We start from the raw sequence: 24,733 nt of genomic DNA, 5'->3' as shown, positions 1-24,733 counted from the left end.
ATGGGCAGAGGAACATAAGGTTATTAGCGACCTACAATATGGCTTCAGGAAGGGAGTCGGGACTATAGACCAATGTCTTAACCTTTCTATCCTCCTTGAGAAATACACTAAGGCCAAGGGAGGCAGGTTTTTTTTACCCTTTGTGGACTTGACATCCGCTTTTGACTGTGTAACTCATAGCAAATTGTGGCTAATTTTAGCCCGGTTGGGTGTCGAGGATAACATTATTCAATTTCTCAGAGAGCTTTATAATGGCGCCAGGGCCACGATTAGATATGGTAAAGGAGGTGAATGTACCAGAATGTTCAACATTGCAAGGGGAGTGAGGCAAGGCTGTGTCCTTGCCCCTTTCTTATTTAACATCTATATTAATGACTTAGAGGAAACCTTGCTACAGGAGTGCCATGATATGCCTACGGCATCAAATCGTCATATTCCTGCAATTATTTATGCAGATGATGCCGTCCTGATGGCAAGGACCCCTGTAGCCATGCAAAAAATGATTTTATCATTCACCACCTTTATGACTAACTTGGACCTGAAGGTTAACAGTGCCAAAACTTTCTGTATGAACTGCGGTAGAGGAGTTAATCTGAAAAGAAGATCTATGTTTATTGGTTCTAAATCATTGGACTATACTTCAACTTTCCCATATTTGGGAATATTGTTTGATAGTACAGGCCAGTGGGTTAGCGCCGTGAAAAGTAGAAATTTGTTATTCGCCAAATCAATAATGGCCCTCAAATTATTTAGTAAAAAGATGGGGAAGAAACCAGTCAAGGAGCTTCTGTGCATATATAAAGCAAGTTGTGTTGCGGTCGCAACCTACGGGGCGGGAATCTGGGGGATGCTAATGTCTCAACCTTACAGCTTACGGAGAATGGTTTTTTGAGATATCTTTTGTCCATCCCGGAGAGTATGTCCACCCACAATTGCCACACTGAACTCGGCTTGGCAACTTTAGAAGACATCATTAAGGTACAGCCGGTTCTTTTGTGGCATAGGGTATGGACAACGGACGAATGCCACTTGAACCGTTTAATCCTAATGGACGCTCTGAAACTAGACTCTGTTAATCGGGTGAAGTGGTTGAGATACGTTAGGTCATTCCTTATTAACATAGATCATCTTGACTACTATGATGACCCCCTATTAATGACTGAGGTCCCGAGAAAAGCGCTTAAAAAACTATGCTTTACTTATTTAGAGAACTGTAGGGAGAAAATTGAATTCACCAAAAAATCGGTGACCTCACATCAGCTGATACTAACACCTCAGGTTATCCAACCTTATCTAACTCTGCTGATGAGAGACAACGCAAGGTTTCTACTGATTCGATTTAGATTTGGGATCTTATTTAGGTTATTGAGCTTTCCTGTCATTAATGACTGGTCACAATGTATTAGCAAATGTCCCTGTGATGACATGTCCACTCAATCTGACATACAAATTTTATTATTTTGCAAATTTTATTCATCACCACGGAAAAGATGGATTATTCCCATATTAAGGTGTATGAATCTAAGACAGTGTCGACCTGCCTTTCTATTAATTCAGAAGCTTAATGATATATTTACGGTAGCGTCTGTCTCTGCGTTTTTAAATAATGTCTTTTATTTACGGAAAACAATAGTTATTTAATTTTTTAACTAACTGAGCCTATGATGCTCAACTGTTTGCACTTTGTTCTTATATGTATTCATTGTGTAACTAATATGAATGTTTTTACATGATTATATTATATATACTTTTATGGTTTTTATGTAATATAACCGAATAAAGTCTTTGAAATTGAAATTGAAATTGAGTTGCTGTACTTGGAGTCTTGGAACTTGATGTGAGTCTAGGAGGAGTGGGTGTTCAGTTTTTATGAACAAATAAATGTTTAGCCTTGGGAGGGATTTGCTACATTGACATGTACAATCTGTATATGCAATTTCTGAGGCTATTCTTTTGTTCAGAAATCATTGTAATTGCTTGTGTATCTACCCTTTCAAATATCTTTGTTGTACTTCCTATGATTGAAACTAATAAAAGAATGTGTTAAAAAAAGAAGCTAGTGGCCCCAAGGTGCTTCCATCTCCTGAGTGATGGAGGGAACCCTTCTCTCCCACACTACACAAACACACCATGAAGGGCATTGAGACCTTGATGTGCCTCCATTTTCTGGGCAATCTTGAGGACCCTTTCTCCCACATTCGACGAGCATGGCATAAGGTTGATAAAAACCAGAAGGTGAGTCGATTCCCTCAGTGAAATGGGGGACCGCTACACCCACATTTTACGCATGCAACACACATACACTATGAAGGTCACCAACACCCGATCTTTTTATTCATGTCATAACTACAATTTTACAATTGCTTTATTAACCTTTGTGTTTTCTCAAATTTGCTTGAAAAATGTACCATTGCCCACTCTTTTTTCAAAATGTTACAAGGGGATAACCCCCCTCCCCGATCCATCATGACGCTCGGCCTTCCAGGTATTTTTTGTTCCTCCCCCTTTATACTATTAGCTTCTTTAGGCAGCTGGACACAGGGGAAACTTGAAACATTTCAACTTATCAGAACAGCTTAGCTTAGCAACACCTTTTGAGGTTTCTAGACTCCAGCCTCCACCAAGCATGAGTCTGCTTGGCCTGCAGGTTTGTGGATTTTGGTAGATTTCTAGGCTGGCTTGTCCTGCTTCCTAGTGTTGCCGGACCCCAGCTTTCTTGTGGTATGTGGCCTGCACTTTTGAAGAATGAAGCGTTTTTGCAACCTGCCAGGAATCACAGCATTGCAGCCCCAGTAATCGGTTTCATTTTACTTTGGTTTGTTTAATATCTACAAACCAATGTATGTATGTATTGCGACTTATATAGCGCACGTATCACCCGAAGGCATCAAGGCGCTTGCTTTGGGAACCCGTCCTGGCTTTTTCCCCTGTGAGATAACCCCTACTGGGCATCCCCAAGGTGAAAGCCAGGCATCCCGCAGCGGGTGGGCAACTATGCAATTCTGTGTTAAACCCCTTTGAATGCAAAATAATTGTGCAAACCCAGAATTACGGGTCAGAATCCTGCACATTACTTCCTAATCAGAGAGGTTTAGCATGCACATGTAACACCTCTCCTGATCAGCTTGTAAATATGTGCTAGGGCTTCGGTGTGGGTGATGAGGTGATAGGGACGGTGGGAGAGGAAAAGGAAGATACTGGCTTGTGGGAGACCATTACATGCTTCCTCCTCACAATTTTTTTAGAGTAAGGCGGGGCCGAGGAATAGGTCCTGGCTGCAGTGCAGTCCTTTCCTATTGCGATTTTACTAGCAGGATTTTCCATCTGGTGAAATACTGTTTATTAATTATTACCCCAGCATGTGGTAAATCCTGGTGCGGGAATAACAGTCTATACATGATTGAGTGGAGCGAATGCCACAGAGGAAATCAGCTCAACTAAATCCATAATCAGGGCCTTGCAGTGGCAATTAATCACTCAGGTGTGAGAAGTTGTGGGGAGTCTCTAAAATTTTCTTTTTAAAACTGACAGCTTCATGAATTGAAAAGCTGGTTCAGATTTTTTTTAAATCCAAGGGGGAAGAAAAACAAAACCTCCACAACAGCGGGGGACTTTCTTGTGGCTATCGTGGCAGCCTGTAGTCTTCAGCCACCACGCACTCCTTAATTAGTTAGTAAAATATTTATATAGCGCAAAATGCGCGCCTTAATCTTCATGTTGGTTAAACAATGCTCCTGGGAAATTCCACCCATGGCCAGGCGTTATGATGACCAGTAATACTAACTGAGCTGCCACACATCTATTGCGACGCAGTGCATTTACTATGTACTGCCTTTACAACACAAGCCTTTACCATATTTATGCCTTTACAACGCATGCCTGTTCATCGTAAGGTAAGTACATAAGGTACGTGTGATTAAGAGGTGAACTCGGAGAGGAGAACTCATCACAGAGTGATTTAGAAAAACTGTTAAAGTGATGAGTATGATATGAAAAGTTGAAGATTAAAGGAAGATGAGAAAGGAAGGCAATAAGAAGATAGCAGCTATGGCGGTGAGTGGTATCCTGAGGCAGAGCTGTGAGGGGTGGAGAATGGGGAATGGAAGAGACATGGAATGATACAATAAGGGTATGTATGGTACATCTATTGTATTAATCTTGCACTAATTGGAGAAAGTAAACCTTTAGTGACGTACTTCCTGCAACATCACCAGGCCAACTGCCGGGATGATATCAAAGACCATGTGATATCACTTCCTGTGATGTCACTGGGGTCAAAGGGCATATGATGTCACTTACGCTAACCCAGGCATTTTGGTGAACCGACGTCCATGCTCAATTCACCATAAAAAAATAAACTATGAGAAGGAAATGGGGTTATACGCTGTAAGAGTAACTTTAGTACATAAACACAGTACATAAACCAACTCTGAAAATATGGGCTTGCCCCTCAAAGAAGTCTCTAAAGGTGTGTCCAGGATCCGAGCAAATGGACTCCTACATAATCTTATTTGTCTTGGAGTTGCAGTGTACTTTCAGAAGTTATTTCACAACAAATGCGTAGGAATGTTGAAAATTACAAGTGAACTAGAGCACAATGAAGTTTTCTGAGGAGAGTGCATAACATACTTAGTATGATTTGAGGTACTTTTTTGTTAATTTTGAGCAGCTGCTTGCGATGACCCAGTCGCATTATAAGGGAAGGGAAAGTCTTTATCTATTGACACATTTGTCTTCAGTTTCCATTTCTATCTTCCTTTCTTTACATGCTGTATGCAAACACTAATGGCTCTGGCTTTCAATCGCTCAAAATTCGAAACAGGTTGCTACTAGCGAGGCAGCCATTTTTATTATATATTTTTCTAAGTTTGTTTGGAAATGTGCAACAAATGGAACGAATGAAAGTAGCTTGTCTAGTTGCAGAAATCTTGGATTATTCTAAAATGCTCCCAAATATTTGTAAATGTTTTTAAAATAACGCCTTCTTGATTTGTACATAGGGTTTTCATTTTCCTGTGATTAAAAAAAAGTAAATTGTCAATAAATCAGCTTTGCTAGGATGATACATTCCAAAGATTCTCTTTTTCTTAAAGTGATGAGAAATGTCCATAATTTTCAATTTCCTCTACGCCCCTACCACGTTTATTATGTATTATTTTCATTTAAGCATTCTTTTTTCGCTATTTTACCTCTTTTTTCCCATCCACATTGCATGCCTACCAAACCTCTGTTTCGTACACTACGTTCATCATTTCTGTAGGCTGGTACTTATGCTCTGCTTTAAGTATACATTGGAATTAGGCAAATCAGGCAGTTTCCGTTTATGCCCCGTGGCTCAAGAAGGATCAGTAAAGCAGCAAACCAGCCCCCAATGGTGCCAAGAGGCGGAAGGCTAACGGGCCTCTTGTGCAATTCGCTCACCTTGGTAGTACACGCCAGAAATTATGCGCAGCACGCGGGGCAGAGTCTTCGGGTCCAGGGACTGGATGAAGGCCTTGAGCGTGGACATGGTTCTGGCGACGGCATATACCGCGCCACCTGCGCGCGTCTCTCAGCAGGACGCAGCTGCAGGGCCACAGAGGAAACTGCTAGCACCGACTTCTCGACCTCGCTCTGAAGACTGCAGAGAGCGGAAGGAGCCGCCCTCTGTCTCGCCGCACTTCTGCTCAGAGTGTAGAGTCGGGGGAGATCCTGAGCGCGAGTCTGTGTTGCCACGGAAGTTACAGAGAGACCCGTGCAGGAAATGCCTTCTCCCGCAGCCCCCAGCAGCCGAAATACTCCAATGGGGGGCAACCTGAGACTAGTTTGTCGCAGAAGATAGGCGAGGTTTCCTTGGGTGTCAATGTCTATAAAAAAAAGAACTTGATGTGCAATAGGTACATATTCTTTTTGCAGTTTGTTTTCTACCTTTCTGATTTTGTTATAGAAGTGAATCGTGGTTTCCAGCATTTCAGTCACCTACCTATGTATTTTTACAGAAGCTAGTGGTGCCCTCTTCAATCCCAAATTTAAATTTAAAGTTTAACTAACCAGTGGCATAGCAAGGCTGCCATGGACACTAATGCAAGCAAGGAAAGACATCATCTCCTTCTTTTATTGTAACTGTCAACCAATCCGCAGGGTGAAGAAAGCCAGTTCTGGAAACTGGAAAAACTCTATTCTGGTAATCCATGAATTGGGGTTCAAGTTGGGGCAGAGGACAGGGAGTGGAGTCAAAAGGATTGGAGTCATGAAAAGTGGAGTTTGACAGTCAACACCAATTTATCTGTCAAAATATCATGCAAAGAAATTGACAATAAGGAAAAATGTGAAAGTAATCTGTTCTGCTCAATTAATTGGTTGCATTTTAAAATATCTCTTGGATTATGGCATCTTCTGCAAAGATATTTGTGTGCTTATCACATTTCAGGGGATAACGATATCAGTTAAATACCTCTGGTACTCAACACACTTGTTGGAGAGATCTCTGTTTTGTCTAGTCCCAATTTTGACTCGCATGGACTACATGTGATTCATACACCGTATAAACTGCATAGATCTGCATATCTATCTTCAGAATGAGAACCATACTAATTTAAGTGGCAGACCATCACCTTACCATCCTTGACTAACACTTCTTGTCACTCCTTGCTTTATTCACTCAACCAGGTTCTGTTCCCCACCCACCCTCTTCCCTTCCACCCCTGTCCATTCACCCAGAACCTATTCACTTGCAGGACTCCAGTGATACACTATGCACCACTGTAGCCCTCCCTTGATCTACACTCCCAGTAATCATTGACACTAATAGAATCCCCTGACCTAACATAACGCCCAGACCACCTATTCAATACACCACTATCCAAACACTACACTACCAATCAATCAAGCAATACTAAGAATAGCCCTGGCTCCCTAACCTGCACGCTCCTTAACTGCAAAACACACCACAGAAATTGTCAAAACTATACTTGTGGACGGTATTGACTTTGCATTCCTAACAGAAACCTGGCTTAGCAAACACTCAACCCCAAAAGTAGACTTGCACATGCCACTTGGCTATTCCTTCATGAGAAAGGATAGACCAGGGTGAATAGAGGGCGGGCATGAGATCATCCACAGAGAAGAAACCCAGCTTAATCCCCAAGAAACCACAAACCACTCGGCCTTCAAATATCTTGGAGTAGAAATCAAAACTAAAGTCACCACTCTCAGCAAACACCACACCATATATCACTCACCTGGTGATTGCGCACTCTTCACTGAAGAACTAACTGACCTATTAACACAGTTCTCCCTAACTGTAGGAAAGTAAGATCCTTCTGCGTGGTTACCCCCACTTTTTGGCCGGTACTAAGCTGTGTTTTTGACTAGTCTAACTGGGACCCTGCTAATCAAGACCCCAGTCTATCTGCTTTCTCACTAAACTGTTGTGTTATGTAGTTAGGTACACCCCAGATCGGTACCTTTGCCAGCCCGAGTATATGGTACCCATGTACCCAGGACATAGGTACACCAGAGGTCTCCTATGGGCTGAAGCATGTATTAGGCCACCCCTGAGAGACCATTCAAAATGGAGCTACAGGCCTGCCATTGCAGTCTGTGTACGTTGGTGTAGGCACCACGTACTAAAGATATAGGTTTAATATATCTAAGGGTCACTGTACTTAAAACCTTCAAGTCACCCCTACAGCAGGCCTTTCTCAATTCTGAAGGCAGGATGCTTAGTTCTAAGTGAGAGGGTGTCTCTGCATGAGCAAGACACCCCTGCAGCCTACGGAGTCCATTCTCCCCGGTTGTCAGTGAAGCAGCCATATACTATATAGAGGGACACCGCATAACTGCACGATGACCATCTCGAAAACATCTACAACAAATCCTATCGTGTTTGGTATCAAACAGGTTGGAATCATACCCACACACCGTAAATGGTGTGGGTGGTATGATTCCAAGCACTGGAAGAACACTCTGTTAGGCTCTGAGTATTCCAGGTGTCAGCCTTCTAGTCATGGACTTCACAAAATGGTTGCTGCAGACCAGAGACACATTTTTGGCCTCCTGCTGCTGAGCCAGGCTCGAGCAGGGGAAGGCAGAACAATAGGCATCCTGTCACAGGGAGGTGTGACCGGCTCTCAGACAGGATTTAGTTTATTAGGGCTGGGTAAGTGCACTTGCCAGTGCCTGAAAGTCTGAATGAGGAGCATATTTGGTGTCCTGGTGCATAGTCCAGTTCAAACCACTCCTGGGAGCTGTTGGCTCCTCCTCTGGCATGAAACTGGACAAAGGACATGGAAGTAACCTCCCCCTGTCCAGACCTTCCCCTGGAAGGGTCCCCTAAATCTTCCCAACCTTTTCCTTAGGGTATGTAAGGGCTTACCTCAGTGTAGGTACCTAGATGTGTCGTGGGATAAGATTCAAAACTGAAATCACTGCACTTCTACCATCTGGGCACTCTGGACTTTATTTGGGGCTGACTTTGTCTCCCTTCCAGTCTGCTGCATCGTCTTTGCCTGTGCATCATACAGGAACCTTCCAAGGCCTCTGAAGCATCAAGGACAACCAAAGTTATCTACCTTGGAGTGAAGGACGTGTGTTATGTTGCAGATACTTCTAAAGCGCACAATTACCCAAGAGTGTCTTGGCACTGAATTGGGATGTTTACAGTGTCGAGGGAATGAAGGCGGCTAGGAATTAAAAAGCCACGTTTTAACAAGTTTCCTGAAGCTCAGTAATGTGAAAGCTACTTTGATATTTATGGGTAGGTTGTTCCAAAGCGCTGCTGCTTCAGAGGAAAAACAACTCCCCCCCCCCCCATTTGAGTCTCTTAATTCTAGGACGCAAGATCATTAAACTATTTTTAGACTTTAGATCTCGTTTAGGTATATACCAAGAGAGGGATTGTTCTAGGAACCCGGGACCGGAGTCGTGTACAGCTTTGTCAGTAAGGCACAACATCTTAAATTTGATCCTTTTGGACACCGTAAGCCAGTGTAGCCCTTTAATACAAGGTAAGACAGGGTACAATTTAGGAAAGTCTAGAATGAGCCTAGCTGCTGCATTTTGGATACTCTGTAATTTCCTGATAAACTGTTTTTGTACCTTAACGTACAGACCATTACAGTAATCCAATTTGGAAAGAATTAGCAGGGAAATAACTGTCTTTCTGTCGTCAAGGGGAATGGACGGGAGAATTTTCTTAATGATTCTCAAAGTATTAAATCTATAGGAAGTCACTGAGGAGATATGTTTGTTAAGATTCAATTTCTCATCAATAAATATGCCCAGATTTTTTTCTTTTTGGACGGGGATGGGAAGTGTTCCCAACTCCGTAGGCCAACATGCTTTGCTCCAGAATAAGGGTTTAGTGCCAAATAAAATGACCTCGGCTTTCTCTTAGTCCAATTTAAGGCAATGCTTGCCCATCCAGCTACTGACTGCTCTCATACATTTGTGAAACTGGGAGGTGTTAAATTCTAATTTGTTTGATGCAGAGATGACAATTTGTGTGTTGTCTGCATACGAAATGGGTGAGAACCCAAATGATCTAATCAAAGAGGAGAGTTCGATGACAGAGATATTGAAAAGTGGGGGACTCAGGGAAGATCCCTGAGGAAGCCCACAGGTGAGGGAGAAAGTCTTTGATGTAAGGTTTCCCAGCCTGAAAGAGTGTTCTCTATCTGTTAAGAATGACTTAAGTAAGTCAAGAGCTTTGGCGGTGATGCCCAATTTTTCAAGGCGGTCGATAAGGGTGGTGTGGTCCACCATGTCGTACACCACCGACAAATCAAGGAGGATAAGCGCTGCAGACCATTCTGTATTCAAAATAGATTTTATTTCATAAGTAGTTTTGATTAGCACTGTCACGTTCTATGCTCAGACCTAAAGCCGAATTTGGCTGGGTCCAGTATCTTGTTGTCCTGGATGAACTGAGTCAGTTGAGAATTAATAATTTTTTCAACTATTTTAGTTGGAAATGGCAGCCTAGAAATAGGGTGACAATTTGCTGGATTATCAACGTCTAAATTGGTTTTTTTAGAAGTGGCAAAATGGAGGCCTTTTTGGACAGTGTAGGAAAGATCCCTGAACGAAACATCCCTTTTAAAATAATGGTGAGATAGGAAGCGATAGGAGTTGGGACTTTTTGGAGAATCGAAGGGGGACAAGGCTCTTGGGGTGATCCTGATGTGGTAGACATAGGAAGTTTGAGCACATCTGCTTCCAACACAGGAGAGAATTGACTGAGTTTAGGTTGAGGGATTTTATCCAAAGACTTAGGTTCAATGAAGGAGTCTTATATTGAGGTAGAGCAGATGTTAAGACCGGTAGTACTAAGATGGGAAACAGGTTGTAGATTTGTTCTACCTTATTACAGAAATGAGAGTCCATGTTCTCACAGAAAGCTAGAGTGAAATTGCTTCCTCTATCTGTGTGAGATTTGGTGAGTTTATTTATGACTGGAAAGAGATCTTTAGAGGAGTGTTTAGAGGTTTCAATTAGGTGTAAAAAATAAGCAGATTTTTCCTTCTTGATGGCAGCCTTATAGCTGGCCAAGGACTGCTTATAGCCATCTCTATTAGAGGAGTTGTATTTAGCTCTCCATTTTCTTTTAAGTTCTCTACAGTTTTTTTTTCTGATGGAAATCTTCATCGAACTAAGGTGCTGATTGTTTGGAGTTATAGGGACCTCCACATCTTTTGGGTACCGCTTTAGGAATGGCGGTGTTGAGCCTGTGTGTATATCTTTCTGTAGCCTGCATTGGATCTAGCCCTAGAGCGTGCTCCGCACAAGAAAGAGATTGTTGTAGGATATGGAAATTGGTTTTGGGCCAAAGAAAATGTGAAATAGGATTAGAATCTAATATCCTACTTTGTGCCGGGGGAGGAACCTTTAGATTGAATATAATAACCTTGTGGTCAGACCAAGTAAGTGGAAGAGAATCCTTCACTGAAATAGAAGGGATATTGGAAAATATGGTATCCAAGACATGACCAGCACTGTGTGTGGGCTTCTGTACATGTTGGGGAAGGTTAAAGGCCGTCCTTATATTCAGAAGAGCTTCAGTCTCGATATCCTCCTTGTAATCCAGGTGAATATTAAAGTCCCCAAGAATAGTGAAATTACTATTGCAGGTTCCATCTTCAATCAAATTTGATATAGACTGAAGGAAATTATGTTTAGGGCCAGGAGGACAGTATATAAGCAATCCTTTAAAAGAGTAGTTGATAGTTAATTCCAAACTAAAAGAAAGGGCTTCACACACTGAATTGGGCATTGGGTCGGCCCTGCAGTAAAGGTGATTCTTAAATATAATTCCCCACCCTCCACCTCTTTTAATAGGCCTATCAGCTCTTATCATTGAATAACCTGGGGGAGTTGCTATCAATAGATCAGGACCGGAATGGTCGCTAGCCAGGTTTCTGTTACAAAAAGATCTGATTGCAGATTTTCAATTAATTTGGCAGTCTCATAAGCATGCTTCACAAGGGATCGAGCATTTATCAATGCCAGACGGAACTCCAAAGGTGATGAGGGCTGGTTATACTTAGGAGAAGTTTGTTTAATCTTGATTAATGACTCACAGCCAGGAATTTGAAATCCACAAGTACTGCACAGAAAACTCGAGACATCTTGGCTACAATCAGCCCGTAAACAGCAGTGACCCTGTGTATTAAGTGCATAAATATCGCTAAGTGACCAAGTAATTTTGACCTCTTTGTCAGAGCAAAACTCGGCAGCATAACCAGCCCTTGGTGCGATCAGGCTCAGCATGCGTTTTATCGCTGGCTGGATGCGTCTTGTGACGTCTCTCCGCCGGAAGTTCAAAGAGGAAGAAAGACTGCTCCCCTCCGCATCAATCTGCTGAATGCCGTGGCAGACCGGGGGAGCAGAGAAAGACCAAATCTAAAAGCTGCCAAATAGGTGAGGGATTCAAAAATATAACAAACGCACCATTTAAACACACTGTTTAAAAGTTTAAAAACACACAATTTACTCCAGAAACAAGTTTAAATAAAGGGTATTTAAAATTAATGTGCCGCTAACTCGACTATCCAGCACTGCTTCGGTGGAAATGCAACCTCCACACTACCCCGCTACGCATCCAGCTCAGCATGCATTTTATCGCTGGCCGGATGCGTCTTGTGACCTCTCTCCCCCGAAAGTTCAAAGAGGAAGAAGGACTGCTCCTCTCCGCATCAATTGGCTGCAAGCCACGGCATACCGGGGGAGTAGAAAATTACCTCCTCTAAAAGCTGCCAAAGAGGTGAGGGATTAAAAAATATAACAAGCGCACCACTTAAAAGCAACGTTTAAAAGTTTAAAAAGACACAATTTACTCTAGAAACAAGTTTAAATAAAGGGTATTCAAAAGTAACGTGCAGCTTACTCAACTAGCCAGCACTGCCTCACTGGAAATACAATCTCCACACTCCCCTGCAATTGCAGTCACAGCAACTAAGTCATCCGGTCTGCAGATCAGAGCTCCTTCAGGCTCCCTGGGCTCTGCAGCACAGGTGGTGGTTTTCCTCAGCTCCAAAGGCCTGCTCTACCCTCTTACCAAGTTTGAGGACAGTAATCATTGTGAGGGTTGCAATAACCGAACTTCTGGGTACTGTGTCCCCTTTGCAGTTGCAAATGCTTGTTGACATCTTTGCAAGAAGATCTTTGGGCTCCAAAGTAGCCCCAATATTGAGCACCTCCAGTGTTCTGAATCTTTGGCCACACCGCAATGTGTGCATCCTGGCCTGCCTCTTTTGGTGAGCTGCTTGAGGTCCTCTCGCTAATCCTGTGCCTTTGACCTGTGAGTCCATTTGAGGGTCACCTTTTGTTTTCCTTGGGCTCCCCTGATTGCTCAGGCTTGCCCTGTCTCCCTTGCTTGTGGTGAGTCTCCTGGATCTTGCTGGTCCCAACCGTGCACCTTCCTGACTTCCTGCGTGGGGTGCATTTGCAAAGGCTTGTTGGTGCTCCAGCTGGACACCGACCCCTCAGCACTCTACATCCTTCGTGGGACAGCTTGTATCCAGGTCCTGGTTGTCCTATGTATCGCCTGGTCCTCGCAGCTGCAGAGTCAAGGTCACCGTCATCCTTCCTGAAGCACCCAACATCAGTTGACATCCTTCTTCGAAGTCTCCTGGTCACCCTTGAGTGACACAGACACTGTCCCCTCTGATTTCATGTACTCCTCTTCCAGAATCTACATTTGGATTCCTCTGAACACTTTCTCCTCTTCCAGCAGTGGCACTTTCCTAAAGTCCTCCATTGGGTTTGACAGCGGTTTTCGACGACACTTCACACCTTTTGCATCTGGCTCCCCGGGATAGGTCACTGGGGTATCACTGTATTCACGGGTGGGGTGGCTCTCCAACCATCTGTCTCTCACTGGGTTTCTTCAGGGTCGACTGGGAAGGGTCACTCATCTTAAAAAATCCAACCTTTACTTGCACATAGCCTTGTAAGGAGCATGCAGTTGTGTTTACACGCTGTACACGCTCTCCGTGGGGTCCCTGTCTATTTACCTTGGGTGGTTCTGTGGGTCCCCAGCAATTCTATGTCCTCTCAAAATTGTCTTGACTTGAGTCGTGGTTCATATACCACTTTCTTAGTATATGGTTTGGTCCCTCCCTGGGGCCCACTGTGCATTAGTGCTATTTACTGTGATTTATTTGCTTTAGTGTGGTGTGCTTTGTGCCTATTTCCATGTGAGAGATACTGTAACATACTAGATAATGTTATATAATAAATGCATATTTTTATAAATACTTTGTGTGTGTTTTTTCATTTAATCTATACTACAAAATTGCATTCTGGTGAAACAAGCTGCTTTACACTCCTTCAAGACTAAGCATGAAGGCTGCTCTCCACAGCTACCACTTGGATAGCGTTCTAAGGTTGCCCGAGACCTCTTAGATCACCATAAGGGTTCTCTGGACTGGTGCAAGGTGCCCACTTACATTAGTGGACATCCTATACCAGGCCAGCTTCTCACATTAACTGACACCAATGACCTGTCCCTAAGCAACTTCAACCTGCACTGAAATGACACTGAAGATCCCACAATCTGTAACCTAAAAACCCTACTTGAAATCAACGACCACAAGCAAGTTTGTAATGAACAGATCCACAATGAAGGTGTGACTCTAGACGAGAAAACTAGCAGACATGAGCTTCTCTCCCTTCGTTCCTTCATGTTCATCGACTGGTCCGACTACCATCTAATATTTTTCAATCTCAAGACTCAACCCAGATCCTACCCAGCGCCATGCAACAAAATCACACACTGGGAAAGGAAAATCAAGCTAATCCCACTAACGGAGCTGGGATCCAGCATCAGCAACCAATTACATTGTCAACCTCTCCTTCACACTGTAGATGACCTCTCCACCCACTTTAGCTCAGCGATAACAGAGGTTCTTGACCAAGTTGTACTGCCTGAACTTAAGGGATCTAGAAAAATCCAATCTAGATCCTGGTTTGACTTAGAGCTTCTTAACAGTGAAAGAATACACCTTAGACAGACTGAAAGGTTACGGAAGCAGAACCCCTCACTGGGACAACTCTCACTCCGAAAATCTGAAAGGCTCTCCTACAAGATACGGATTTTCAGAATAAAAGTCTCTTTCTTTTGCAATCAACTCGACCATGCAAAAAACAGACAAAAGGAGCGCTTTAACATAATTGTTTTTAAACATACCCATACCTCGCAATGTGTTACAACAGCCACCAATGAATGCTGTGAAAAAATTGCCATCTTCCTCACTGACATAGTGGCAAAAATTGAACATTCCATGAACCTCAACACTAGACTGACATCCCAGCCCACCTGCTCCACTGACACTAAGGACATCACAGAAACTACCCCCAAGACTTATCTAAAGATCAAAGCAACCCAAGAAAAAACAGAGCTAAAAAACAACTCCTACAACTGAAAAACAACGCTAAGTGGACAGACTTCAAGAAGCTTTCAAAAGAATTGCGAAATTGCAGCCCACATACATTACTGATCCCCTCCCCTCCAAACTAGTACAGAAATTAAACCATGTTATCTCGCCTTTCTGGACCAAAATCATCAAATCCTCTTTCTCATCAGACAGCGTCCAACTTGGCCAAAGCACTCCCATTCTCAAAAATCAGGGGTGGACCCTAATCACCTCAATAACCTTAGACCCATCACCAACCTTCGTTACCTAGAAAAAACATTTGGAGAATGTTGTCTTACTACAACTCAGCCAACACATAGAGGAGTTCAACCTCAACAGCACCTTCTAATTGGAAAGGCTGTAGCACTGAAACTGCAATGCTCAATATATCAGATGAGATTCACAGATCCTTAGATGAAGGTGACTCTGTCTCCTAATCCTACTCGACCTATCTCCTGCAAATGATACAGTCTATCCACCAGCTTTACTTGAGACACTCAAAAACTGCACTGGTATAAATGGCACAGTCTTGAGATGGTTCACAACCTATCTACATTGCTCTCAACAAATAAAAATCAGCAGCTGTCTCTCGAAGCCTGCTCCAGTGCCACAATATTTATCTGAAGGCTCTATTCTCTCTCCAGCCCTATTCAATCTCTTCATCGACGTCCTCACAGTTAATCTGAACCAAGCTGGGATCAAATACCACCAATATTTACAGAAGACATACAACTCTACTACAGAATAAAATCACCCACCGACATCCTACATCTCCATGTCACACTAATCAAAATACAAGCTTGGCTAAACACCAACTTTCTTAAACTCAACCCCAACAAGACTGAACTACTACTCGTATCTCCCCCAAAAAAACCCTATCTTCCTAAGAATGGCTCAAAAAAGTGGACTCATTAATCTGTCATCTGACACTGTCCAACTCTGTAAAGTCATTGGGTATTACCCTGGACAAAAACATGTCAATGAAGGAGCACATTAACAATACAGCCAAAGGAGCACTCTATACATTTCCCCTGCATGGGCCCTCCAATCCCAGTCCTTACTATGTGAGGCAATCCTGCCTTATGACATTCAATTAGCACATCAGTGTTTTTGTCTTTTTAAATGCATTGCCAAATGGCCATTCCGCTCTGTTAGCCCCTGATTTGCTCTGATCTCTGGGTTGTGCAGGGTTGGGTTGGTTTGTATATTGGATTGCCGAATCAGTTTACATGGTGCTGTAGGCTTCATGTATGCACGCTGACCATACCGGTGTTCCGGTTAGGCGTGTTTCTGCTCCTTTGCCCAGACGTGCTCCCCACGCATGTGTATGGCTGGTTCGGGAAGTTTTCATTTGCATTATGGCTTCAGGTCGTTCCAGTGCTGGGCTTTTCTAGTTGTATGTGGATCCCGCCTCCGTGATTTATGTTTCTATGGCTGTGGGGGAAGCAGCAAGGCTGTCCATTTGGCATTCCCAAATTGAGTGTTAGATGTGATTTGGTTGCTTAGTGACAGTATTTAGTGGGAGACGCTGTGCACTTCCTGGTTTCTGTGGCTTTCTGTGTGGTATAGGCTCTTCCTGCTTCTACCAAGGGGGGTGAGGATTCTTCTCTGGGGCCAGCAAAGTCTTTGTTCAAACAGAATAATGTACAGGAGCTGCAGGAGCATGACCTGTTGCAAATGTCCAGGTCTGATTTGCAGGATTGAATTAATTCTGCTGTGCAGACTGTGCTGCTTGAACCCTCTGAAAAGAAATCTTAATTTGAGGATGATGAGGACTTGGACAATTTCCCTAAGGGAAAGTTTATCTAGGGGAAGATTTTTTCGGATATGTTGGTCCATATTTGTGAGGTGCTGGGATTTGCTCCTAAATCATTGACTGAAAAGGGGTTTTATTCCCAGTATTGTACCTCAGTGGTGGATGACCTGCCCTTTCATGGTGTCATCAAGGACATGTTGGCTAAGGAATGGCATGATGTCAACTGCCAGGGGATTCCTCACTTTTTGGGCAAATGTTATCGTCTGGCGGAGTTTGATACCCAGTTTCCTCAAGTTCCTAAAGTTAATTATATTTTGTCCTCCATGGCTTCTTCTTCGTCTTTGTCTTTGGAGGAGGCCACCCTTGCTGACCCAATTGAGTGGAAGATGGAGTCTGCTCAGAAGCATTCTTTTTCTGCTTCTCATTTGGGATTCGGGCTAGCACTTACTCGGCCTATGCATCGTAGGTCCTCATCAAGGATTTTGAGGCTTTGTTTGACTGTCTTCAGCATCAGAGGGATCCCACTCCTATCTTGACACAGGTGAAGGTCTTGGCTCAGTTTCTATCAGATGTCACTTTTGATTCCCTGTGAGCCTTCTCCTCCACCTGCCGGGGCGGTGGTTTCTGGTAGGAGGACTCTCTGGACCAATACTTAGCGTCTTGATGCTGCTCAGAAGTTCTTGACCCTAAACTGCCTTTTGATGATCCTTGATTTTTTGAAGATGATTTGAACACAATGGTGTTTCAGGTGCTCTGTCTTCTTCTAAGCCCTTTTGTGGTCGGGCTTGTGGTCGGGAGGGCTGCGTTTCCATTATAAATCCCAGCCTCAGCAGCAGCCCCAAGGTGCTGGACAAAAATGATTTCCCCAGGGTGGGGGCTCGTCTCAATTTGTTTCTGGATCGTTGGTCCGCTCTGATCGATCTGAGTTACCGGATTCCATTCCAGGGCTTGCCCCCATTGGACTGTTTTCAGGATACCCCATTGTCAAAAGACCTCGTGAAACGGTCTTTCATATTTTCAGGCGTGGACCTCTTGCTGTCAAAGGGCGCTGTTGTCTTGGTTCCAGAGGCAGAGCGAGGACTGGTATTCTTTTCGACTCTGTTCCTCGTCCCAAAACCTGATAGTTCCTTCCTCCCGATTCTGAAAGTCTTTGAACAAGTTGGTGCGGCTGGATCATTTTTGGATCGTCACCTCACAGTCTGTCATGATTTTTTGGCTTTTCTGGACTTAAATGACGCCTATTTTCATGTTCATATCCATCCAGGGAGTCAGCAGTTCTTGAGGTTTGCAGTGGACAGGGTCCATAACAAGTTTTGCGTGTTGCCTTTTGGCCTCTCTACTGCTCCTCAGTCTTTTACCAAGGTATTGACTCCTGTTGTGGGGGTTTTGCAGCTTCAGGGTTACTCTATGTTTCTCTGATGATTGTCTGATTTCTGCTTCCTCCCTTCCTAAGGCTATTCTGGCGGTGGAGGCAAAAATGGCCTTGTTCCAGAGTATGCTGGTTCAAGCTGAATCTAGTAAAGTCTCATCTGGTCCCTGTTCAGAGTCTTCAGTTTATTGGGGGATTTTCTGCACCTTGTTGGGGGTGGATGTTCTCCCTCCTGCTCTGATATCTACCCTACAGCTTATTCTGAGGGACCTGCTAAATCACCCTTCTGCCCGGCTCTGCTTTGGGTGCGGGTCCAAGGGTTGATGGCTGCCACCACAGCGGTGGTTCCTTGGGCTCACCTGCACCTCAAACCCTTGGTGAATCATCTTTTGGGTCATTGGGATCCCTCCAATGCAGATTACAGTGCTCTGATTCCTCTCTCCCCCTAGTTCTGGTTCATGGTTTGGACTGATGGCTGTGCACACCCAATCTGGAGAAGGAGGTGCATTTCCAGCCGCCTCTCAGCATGTTGACAATGGATGCCAGTCTTTGGGGTTGGTGAGCCACATTGGGGTCCTTGGAGGCCATGGGTAAGTGTTCTCCGATGGACAGTACCCGCTCCTCGAATTGGTGGGAGTTGGCAGCCGTTTGGCAGGCAATGCTGTTCTTTCAGGTTTCTCTACAAGGGGCAAATCTGTTGGTTTGTATGGACAATGAGGTGGCTCGTTGTTACTTGAACCGCCAGGGGGACCTGGTGCCTGTCTCTGAATTGGTTGGCTTCTGTGATTTGTGCCTGTGCGGAGTCTCACCTGTTGGCATTGAGGGCTGTTTTCTTTCAGGGGCTCCTGAACTTTCATGCGGTTAGTTTGAGCCGCAACCTTGCGTCCTCGGTTCTGTTCAAGGTGTCTGTTCCTCTGTCCCGGGACCTCTGTCTTCGATTTGGGACACCCTGGATCAATTTTTCTGCTTCTCCTCACAACTCTCTTCTCCCTCTGTTCTGTTCCGAGGTGATTTATCCCCAGGCTTGGGTGGTGGATGCCCTCTTGAATCCTTGGCCCTCGGACCTTCCGTATGCCTTCCCTCTGATTCCCCTCCTCCAAAGACTGCTGCAAAAGATTGGGGGGTAGAGTGTGTCTGTACTCCTGATTGTCCCATTTTGGCCCCACCGGCTTTGGTTTCCGCTGTTGATGTAGCTGAGAGGGGGCCGGTTTGTTCGGCTTCCCTTGGTTCCGTCTCTTCTTCAGTTTCCTCTCCTGTCTTTGCCACATCTTCGTGACTTAAATCTGACAGCCTAGCTCTTAAACGGTTGACATTGGATGCTCTGGGTTGTTCTTCTTTAGTGGCTCATGACATTCAACTGTCACCTCAGCCTTCAACCCATAGGAGCTCAAGGGCATTGCTGCAAAAAACTAAATGGGAAGCCATCAGATCTGTGGAGGACAACATGTGGGCAAAATTACACTTGGACACCAAACGGAGTGATGGTGAAAGTTTTTGGAAAACCATAAACCACTTTATAAGACCTGTGCACAAAGGAATTTCCTCTAACATCAAAGAAGAAGTATGGGTAAGCCACCTTCGAAATCATTTTAATCAGGATAGTGAGTTTTACCTGCAGACAGGAACTCACAATGTAATAAGAAATTCTGTCAACAATAAATCACTGACACTGAATAGGAGCACCGGCAATGAAGAAGGTCTTATACCAACCACAAATGAAGAAGTGACAAGTTTACAAAAAATGATTAGGCGCCATATTAAAAAGGGAAGAAAAGAGGGGCACCAGGCCCGAACGGAATTCCGCCCATTCTTTATAAACAAGAGGAAAATGAATGGGCTGCAGCGCTCAAGCCACTATTTTTGGAAATAAAACATTTTTATAGATTGCCCAGCTCTTGGAAGAGCTCGATTGTTTCTCCCATTTTTAAATCTGGGGACAAGTCTATTCCTCAAAACTATTGATTGGTTGCCCTTATGGATAACAAAGCAAAATATTTTGCAGGTACACTTTTGGAAGAAATGCAAGCTTAGGCCACAGAGAAATCCCTAATTCTGGTTAACCAGACCGACTTTGCTAAATCGATGGGGACATCAACAACATCTTAACCATGGGCACGTTAATAGATAAGGCCGAAACAACTAAAATGCCGATTCACTTTTGTTATATAGATTATAAGGCTGTTTTTGATCATATAAACTGGAACATCTTATGGTCCAAATTGAAGAGATGGGGAATACCAAGGCCACTATTAGATCTGCTGATCAACTTGTACTCAGAGACGTGGATCCAGATAAAGTTGGGAGACGGTTCACTCCTGTCAAGACGTATAGCAACCAATAAAGGTCTTAAACAGGGCTGTGTTTTAGCTCCCACACTATTCAACTTGTTTTAGGGGGCCATATCCCTATCCTCAACAGCTGTAACTCCCATGCACCGAAATTAGGAGGGCTAGTTTTATCGTGTCTTCTCTATGCGGACGATATAGTCCTAATTAGCCATACAAAAGTAGGGCTACAACATCTTGTGAATGCTACACAGGGATATTCGGATGCAAATAAACTAACAATAAACCTGGAGAAAACACAGACAATGACAATCAGTAAGAGAAGGAGAAAGTCATACACCTGGGTTTGGAATAATACTCGAATTGAGGACACATCAGTATATAAATATCTAGGAGTAAAAATAGACAACAGCGCCAATTTACTGTTTAGAAATCCAAGGTAAAGGCCTTGCCTCAGCAATCACTTTCAAAGCACTAAACAGCAAGCTCACAGGCCCGTCTCTCCTGCCTCTGACACAAGTAATGCGAGCTCAACTGCTGGCAACAGTAACTTACGGGAGCAACGTACAGAGAGGCAAAGATGACAAGATTTTGGACAATACAGTCACAGCTGTGTATAGGATTATTTTTAGGATTATTTTTAGCCTGCCCAAACAAACCTCACCGGCTCAAATTAGGCTAGAGTTTGGCGTCCAGAAACAGCTCCTGGCAAGACAGGGGCGCACATAACTTCTTGGGACAAAATGCGAAAAACCAAACAAGGAACCTTAAATGATTATCTATGGATGGAATTAAAACAACATCCAGCCTCACCAGCCGCTAAGTATCTCAAAAGGAGCCTGGCGAATCCTGGCTTATATCAGCTTTGGGATACCCCCAAAATAACTCTTAAAAAACTGGTTAGGAAAACATTTAAACAACTCTTATGCGTTGAAGACAAGGCATCCCTTGCGAAAAGGTCACGCGGCTGGATGACCCTGAACTCGTATTCCACACAGGCATCGCAGAGCTACCTCGATTTGGGCTATTCAAAAACAACCGAAATGAAAATTTTAAAGTATAGGTTGGGCCTGTTACCCTGTATCGGGCATTTCCCAAACTGGTCAAAGGACAAGGCGGGCTCCCTCTCTCGCTTATGTGGTACGGGGCCTGAGGACATGCCGTATTTGTTGTATTCCTGTGTTCCTGTGACAAACTGCTGGAACAAAAGCATCTGGTAAAATTTAATTTTAACCAACGAGGAATGCGCTCACAAAGACAGGCAGTTCTTGCCTGCTTCTCACCCCATGATCCTCAGTTGAACTGTAGTCTTGTGAAGTTTATGAAGGCAGTGGAAAAAAAAATACCAAGATTTGATTCTTAATTGTCTTTTAAATAATATTATCACAGTACAAGCTATATTTACTTCTAATTATGGTCGTCTAAAAAATTGAGATTTTACGATTTTATTTTGAAAGGAAAAATTGTGAGTGGGGTTGTACTGTTCTTCTGCATTTAGACGTAATTTTAATGTTTGTAGTGACATACTGTTTTTGCATGTAGATGCAATTTTTAATGTTTGTATTGCGATGGTTTTAATTAACTATGCAAATAAAAACGATTACTAATTACTATTACTATTACATAGGAGCTATGGTAAGCATTGGGGTTCCTTTGTCTCCTGGTGCTCCTATCGTGGTGTGGATCCTGTGGTTGGGGCTCCAGCTTCTATTCTTGAGTTTCTTCAAGATGGGGTTTTGAAAGGCCTTTCCCCTTCTACTTTGTCCTCTCAGTGGGCTGCAGTTAGGGCATGTAAAGGTTCGGGGGCCTCCTTGGAGGGTGTTGCTACTTTGGTGAGTCGGCTTCTGCAGAGTTTTCGGCTTTGTCGTCCAGTCACTCCTGAGATTGTTCCTTCTTGGATTTGCTGACTGTTTTGAGAGGTCTACCATTGCCCACTTTTAAGCCCTTGTTGGATGCGGATTTGTTGTGGTTGTCTGCTAAGGTGGCTTTTCTGTTGGCCATCACCTCCCCTAGGAAGTTGGGTGAGTTGTGTGATTTGATTGTCTCCTTTCCTCATTTTTAGTTTCTGCAGCACAGGGTGGTTTTGCGCCTTGACTCGGCTTTTCTCCCTAAAGTCTCCTCCTATTTCCATTTGAAGCAGGAGGTGGTTCTTTCTGATTTGCCTGGGGATGGTGATGTGATTGTTCCTTCTACCTTGGATGTTCGCAGGGCCCTTTAGGTTTACATTCAGCCTACCCTGGGGACTCATCTTTCTCCTGCCCTGTTTGTCTCCTGTGGGGTGTAGCCAAGGGGAAGAAGGTTTCTACTTCCACCATCAGTCTGTGGGTGCGTTTGGCATTCTGCCAGTCTTATAAGTCTGTAGGCCTGCCTGCTCCATCTCAGGTACAGGGTCGTTTGACGCATTCTGTGCCCACTTCCTTGGCTGAGGCAGCGGGGGTTTCTATCCAGGAATTTTGAAGAGCGTCCACTTGGCAGTCCCATCATACATTTATCCGGCATTATCGACTCAATGTTTTGCTTGCTCTGTGGACAATTTTGTGGCTGGCGTCTTGAACGCTGCTGTATCTTGATCTTTTGTTTGATTAAACAAATTGAATTTTTTTCATGGATTCCTGGTGTCCTGTGTTTTTCTTCTTGGTTTTTCTGCTTGTGAGGTCCTCACATAGTAAGGACTGGGGCGAGGAGGACCCATGAAGGGGTAATGTCTTGTTACTTATCGGTAATCTTCATTACCCCGATTAGGGTCCTCCTCATCCCAGTCCTGTTCCCTGCTTCCCTCCCGCTGTGTTTGTGTCTGGAATTTGTTGATAACAAGCATGGTGGTGGGTGGGAGGGGCTTTTATAATAAAAATAAAAGAAACACTAACATGCTAATTGACTCTCGAGAGGCAGGATTGCCTCGCATAGTAAGGACTGGGACGAGGAGGACCCTAATGAGGGTAATGAATATTACCGGTACGTAAAACATCTCAAGAAAATCAAACCCTTTATTCCCCTGGACGATCTTAAGATGGTAGTACAAACACCAGTACTTTCAAAACTTGACTGACGCAACCCCATCTTCACTGAAATCCCTAAAAGACTTTGCGTCCCAGATGAGCAAGTCTCAATGCGACTGCAGGCTCATCACAAGAATTAAATGGTTTGACCACATCTCACCGGCCCTCAAGAGTCTCAATTGGCTTCCGATTGAAGGAAGGAAGGAAGGAAGATGCATCTACAAGACAGCTTGTATCATCCACAAAGCCCTACATAAAAAAAATAACTTGAAATAAAACTTAAAAAGAAATCATCTCAGGCATGTTCCTTCTCGGGACATTTTCCTAAGATATGGAACTCACTATCTAAGTACCTTCACTGCAACACCTCCTTTACTTGCTTCAAACGAGACCTCAAATCTCTACTACTCAATAACTACCTCAACACGAGCTCAAGGTGATCCACATTTACCCAAGATCAAAATCTCTATGACAAGATCCATCAGGGAGGTCTCCTGACTACTTACTATGCAGTATTGAATCTGTCTTTAGCCCTGCTGCCCATTTATTATTTTGTTATATACTATTGTGTCCACTTTAACTACATTACTGCTCTAGTGTCCTATACTGTTCCATCTGACTGTTTTCTTATCTTGAGTTTTTATCAATGTGAGGGAAGAGGAATGGTTGTCCTATCTGTTCCCCAGAACTAGGTAGATTTTATAAAAAGTGGATAGGACACTTGTAACCACTTATACCAAGAGATATATTGAAAAACCCCATAAACGTTGTGTATTTCGAGAAGCGGTATATCTTGTTCTCCGTCCCACACAGACGTTATGGCAACAGTCATTGGGTTTTACAATTAGTATCTTGCCAGCCTCACCCGAGGCAATCTCTGGTTTTATCGTGGCAGTATCCAGAGAAAGTTTGAGTCACCCCACTGAAAGTGAAAATATAAATAAAATAGTTTCCAGGCGATTAAGTACTATTTATTCAAATCGCTGGACCACTAATTAAAAGGTTATATAGGTATGCTCTGGGGATAATTAGGAATCCTTAGCATATGTCATTAGGACAAAAAACGTCAACATGTTTCTGCTCTCTTGGCCCGAGGGTCTAAGAGCATTCGTCAGGACATATAAACAAACAAACACAGTATTAAACTACTATCACTATTTGTGACGTAGATGGGTCAATTCAACATAATAGTCTTACCCATTAAGGTTCTTAAGAGTCACCTAAAGGATTAGAAAGAAAATGGGGTAACTGGTGGCATTTTTAACAAATTAATGTTAAGTAGTGGTGATCAAAAAACATTCATTGTGTTTATCAAAAGTTAAAACGCTCTAATTAGAGACATTGTTTGCAATTTGTGAGGAAACAAACAACAATAGTGACATTATGGCGAGTTAAAAAAGTGGCGATATATTGAGACTAGCGTGTCAGTA

The 24,733-nt window shown here is 43.5% G+C and overlaps 1 protein-coding gene across 2 annotated transcripts in view; it reads right to left on the bottom strand.

Annotated features, from left to right (window-relative positions):
• The window catches only part of THEMIS (thymocyte selection associated), a 660,092-nt gene extending 654,426 nt beyond the window's left edge, over window positions 1-5,666 (bottom strand). For both annotated transcript variants that reach the window (XM_086927011.1, XM_086927012.1), the window contains exon 1: window positions 5,422-5,666. In XM_086927011.1, coding sequence (XP_086783137.1) covers window positions 5,422-5,509 — 88 coding nt within the window. In that variant the 5' untranslated portion in view covers window positions 5,510-5,666. The remainder of the gene's footprint in view (window positions 1-5,421) is intronic.
• Between the last annotated feature and the right edge of the window lie 19,067 nt (window positions 5,667-24,733).

This window comes from Lissotriton vulgaris, chromosome 6, assembly GCF_964263255.1.
Source record: "Lissotriton vulgaris chromosome 6, aLisVul1.2, whole genome shotgun sequence".
Classification (NCBI taxonomy): Eukaryota; Metazoa; Chordata; class Amphibia; order Caudata; family Salamandridae; genus Lissotriton; species Lissotriton vulgaris.
The sequence above is the reverse complement of the archived record's forward strand: the minus strand, read 5'-3'. Positions and strand labels throughout refer to the sequence as shown.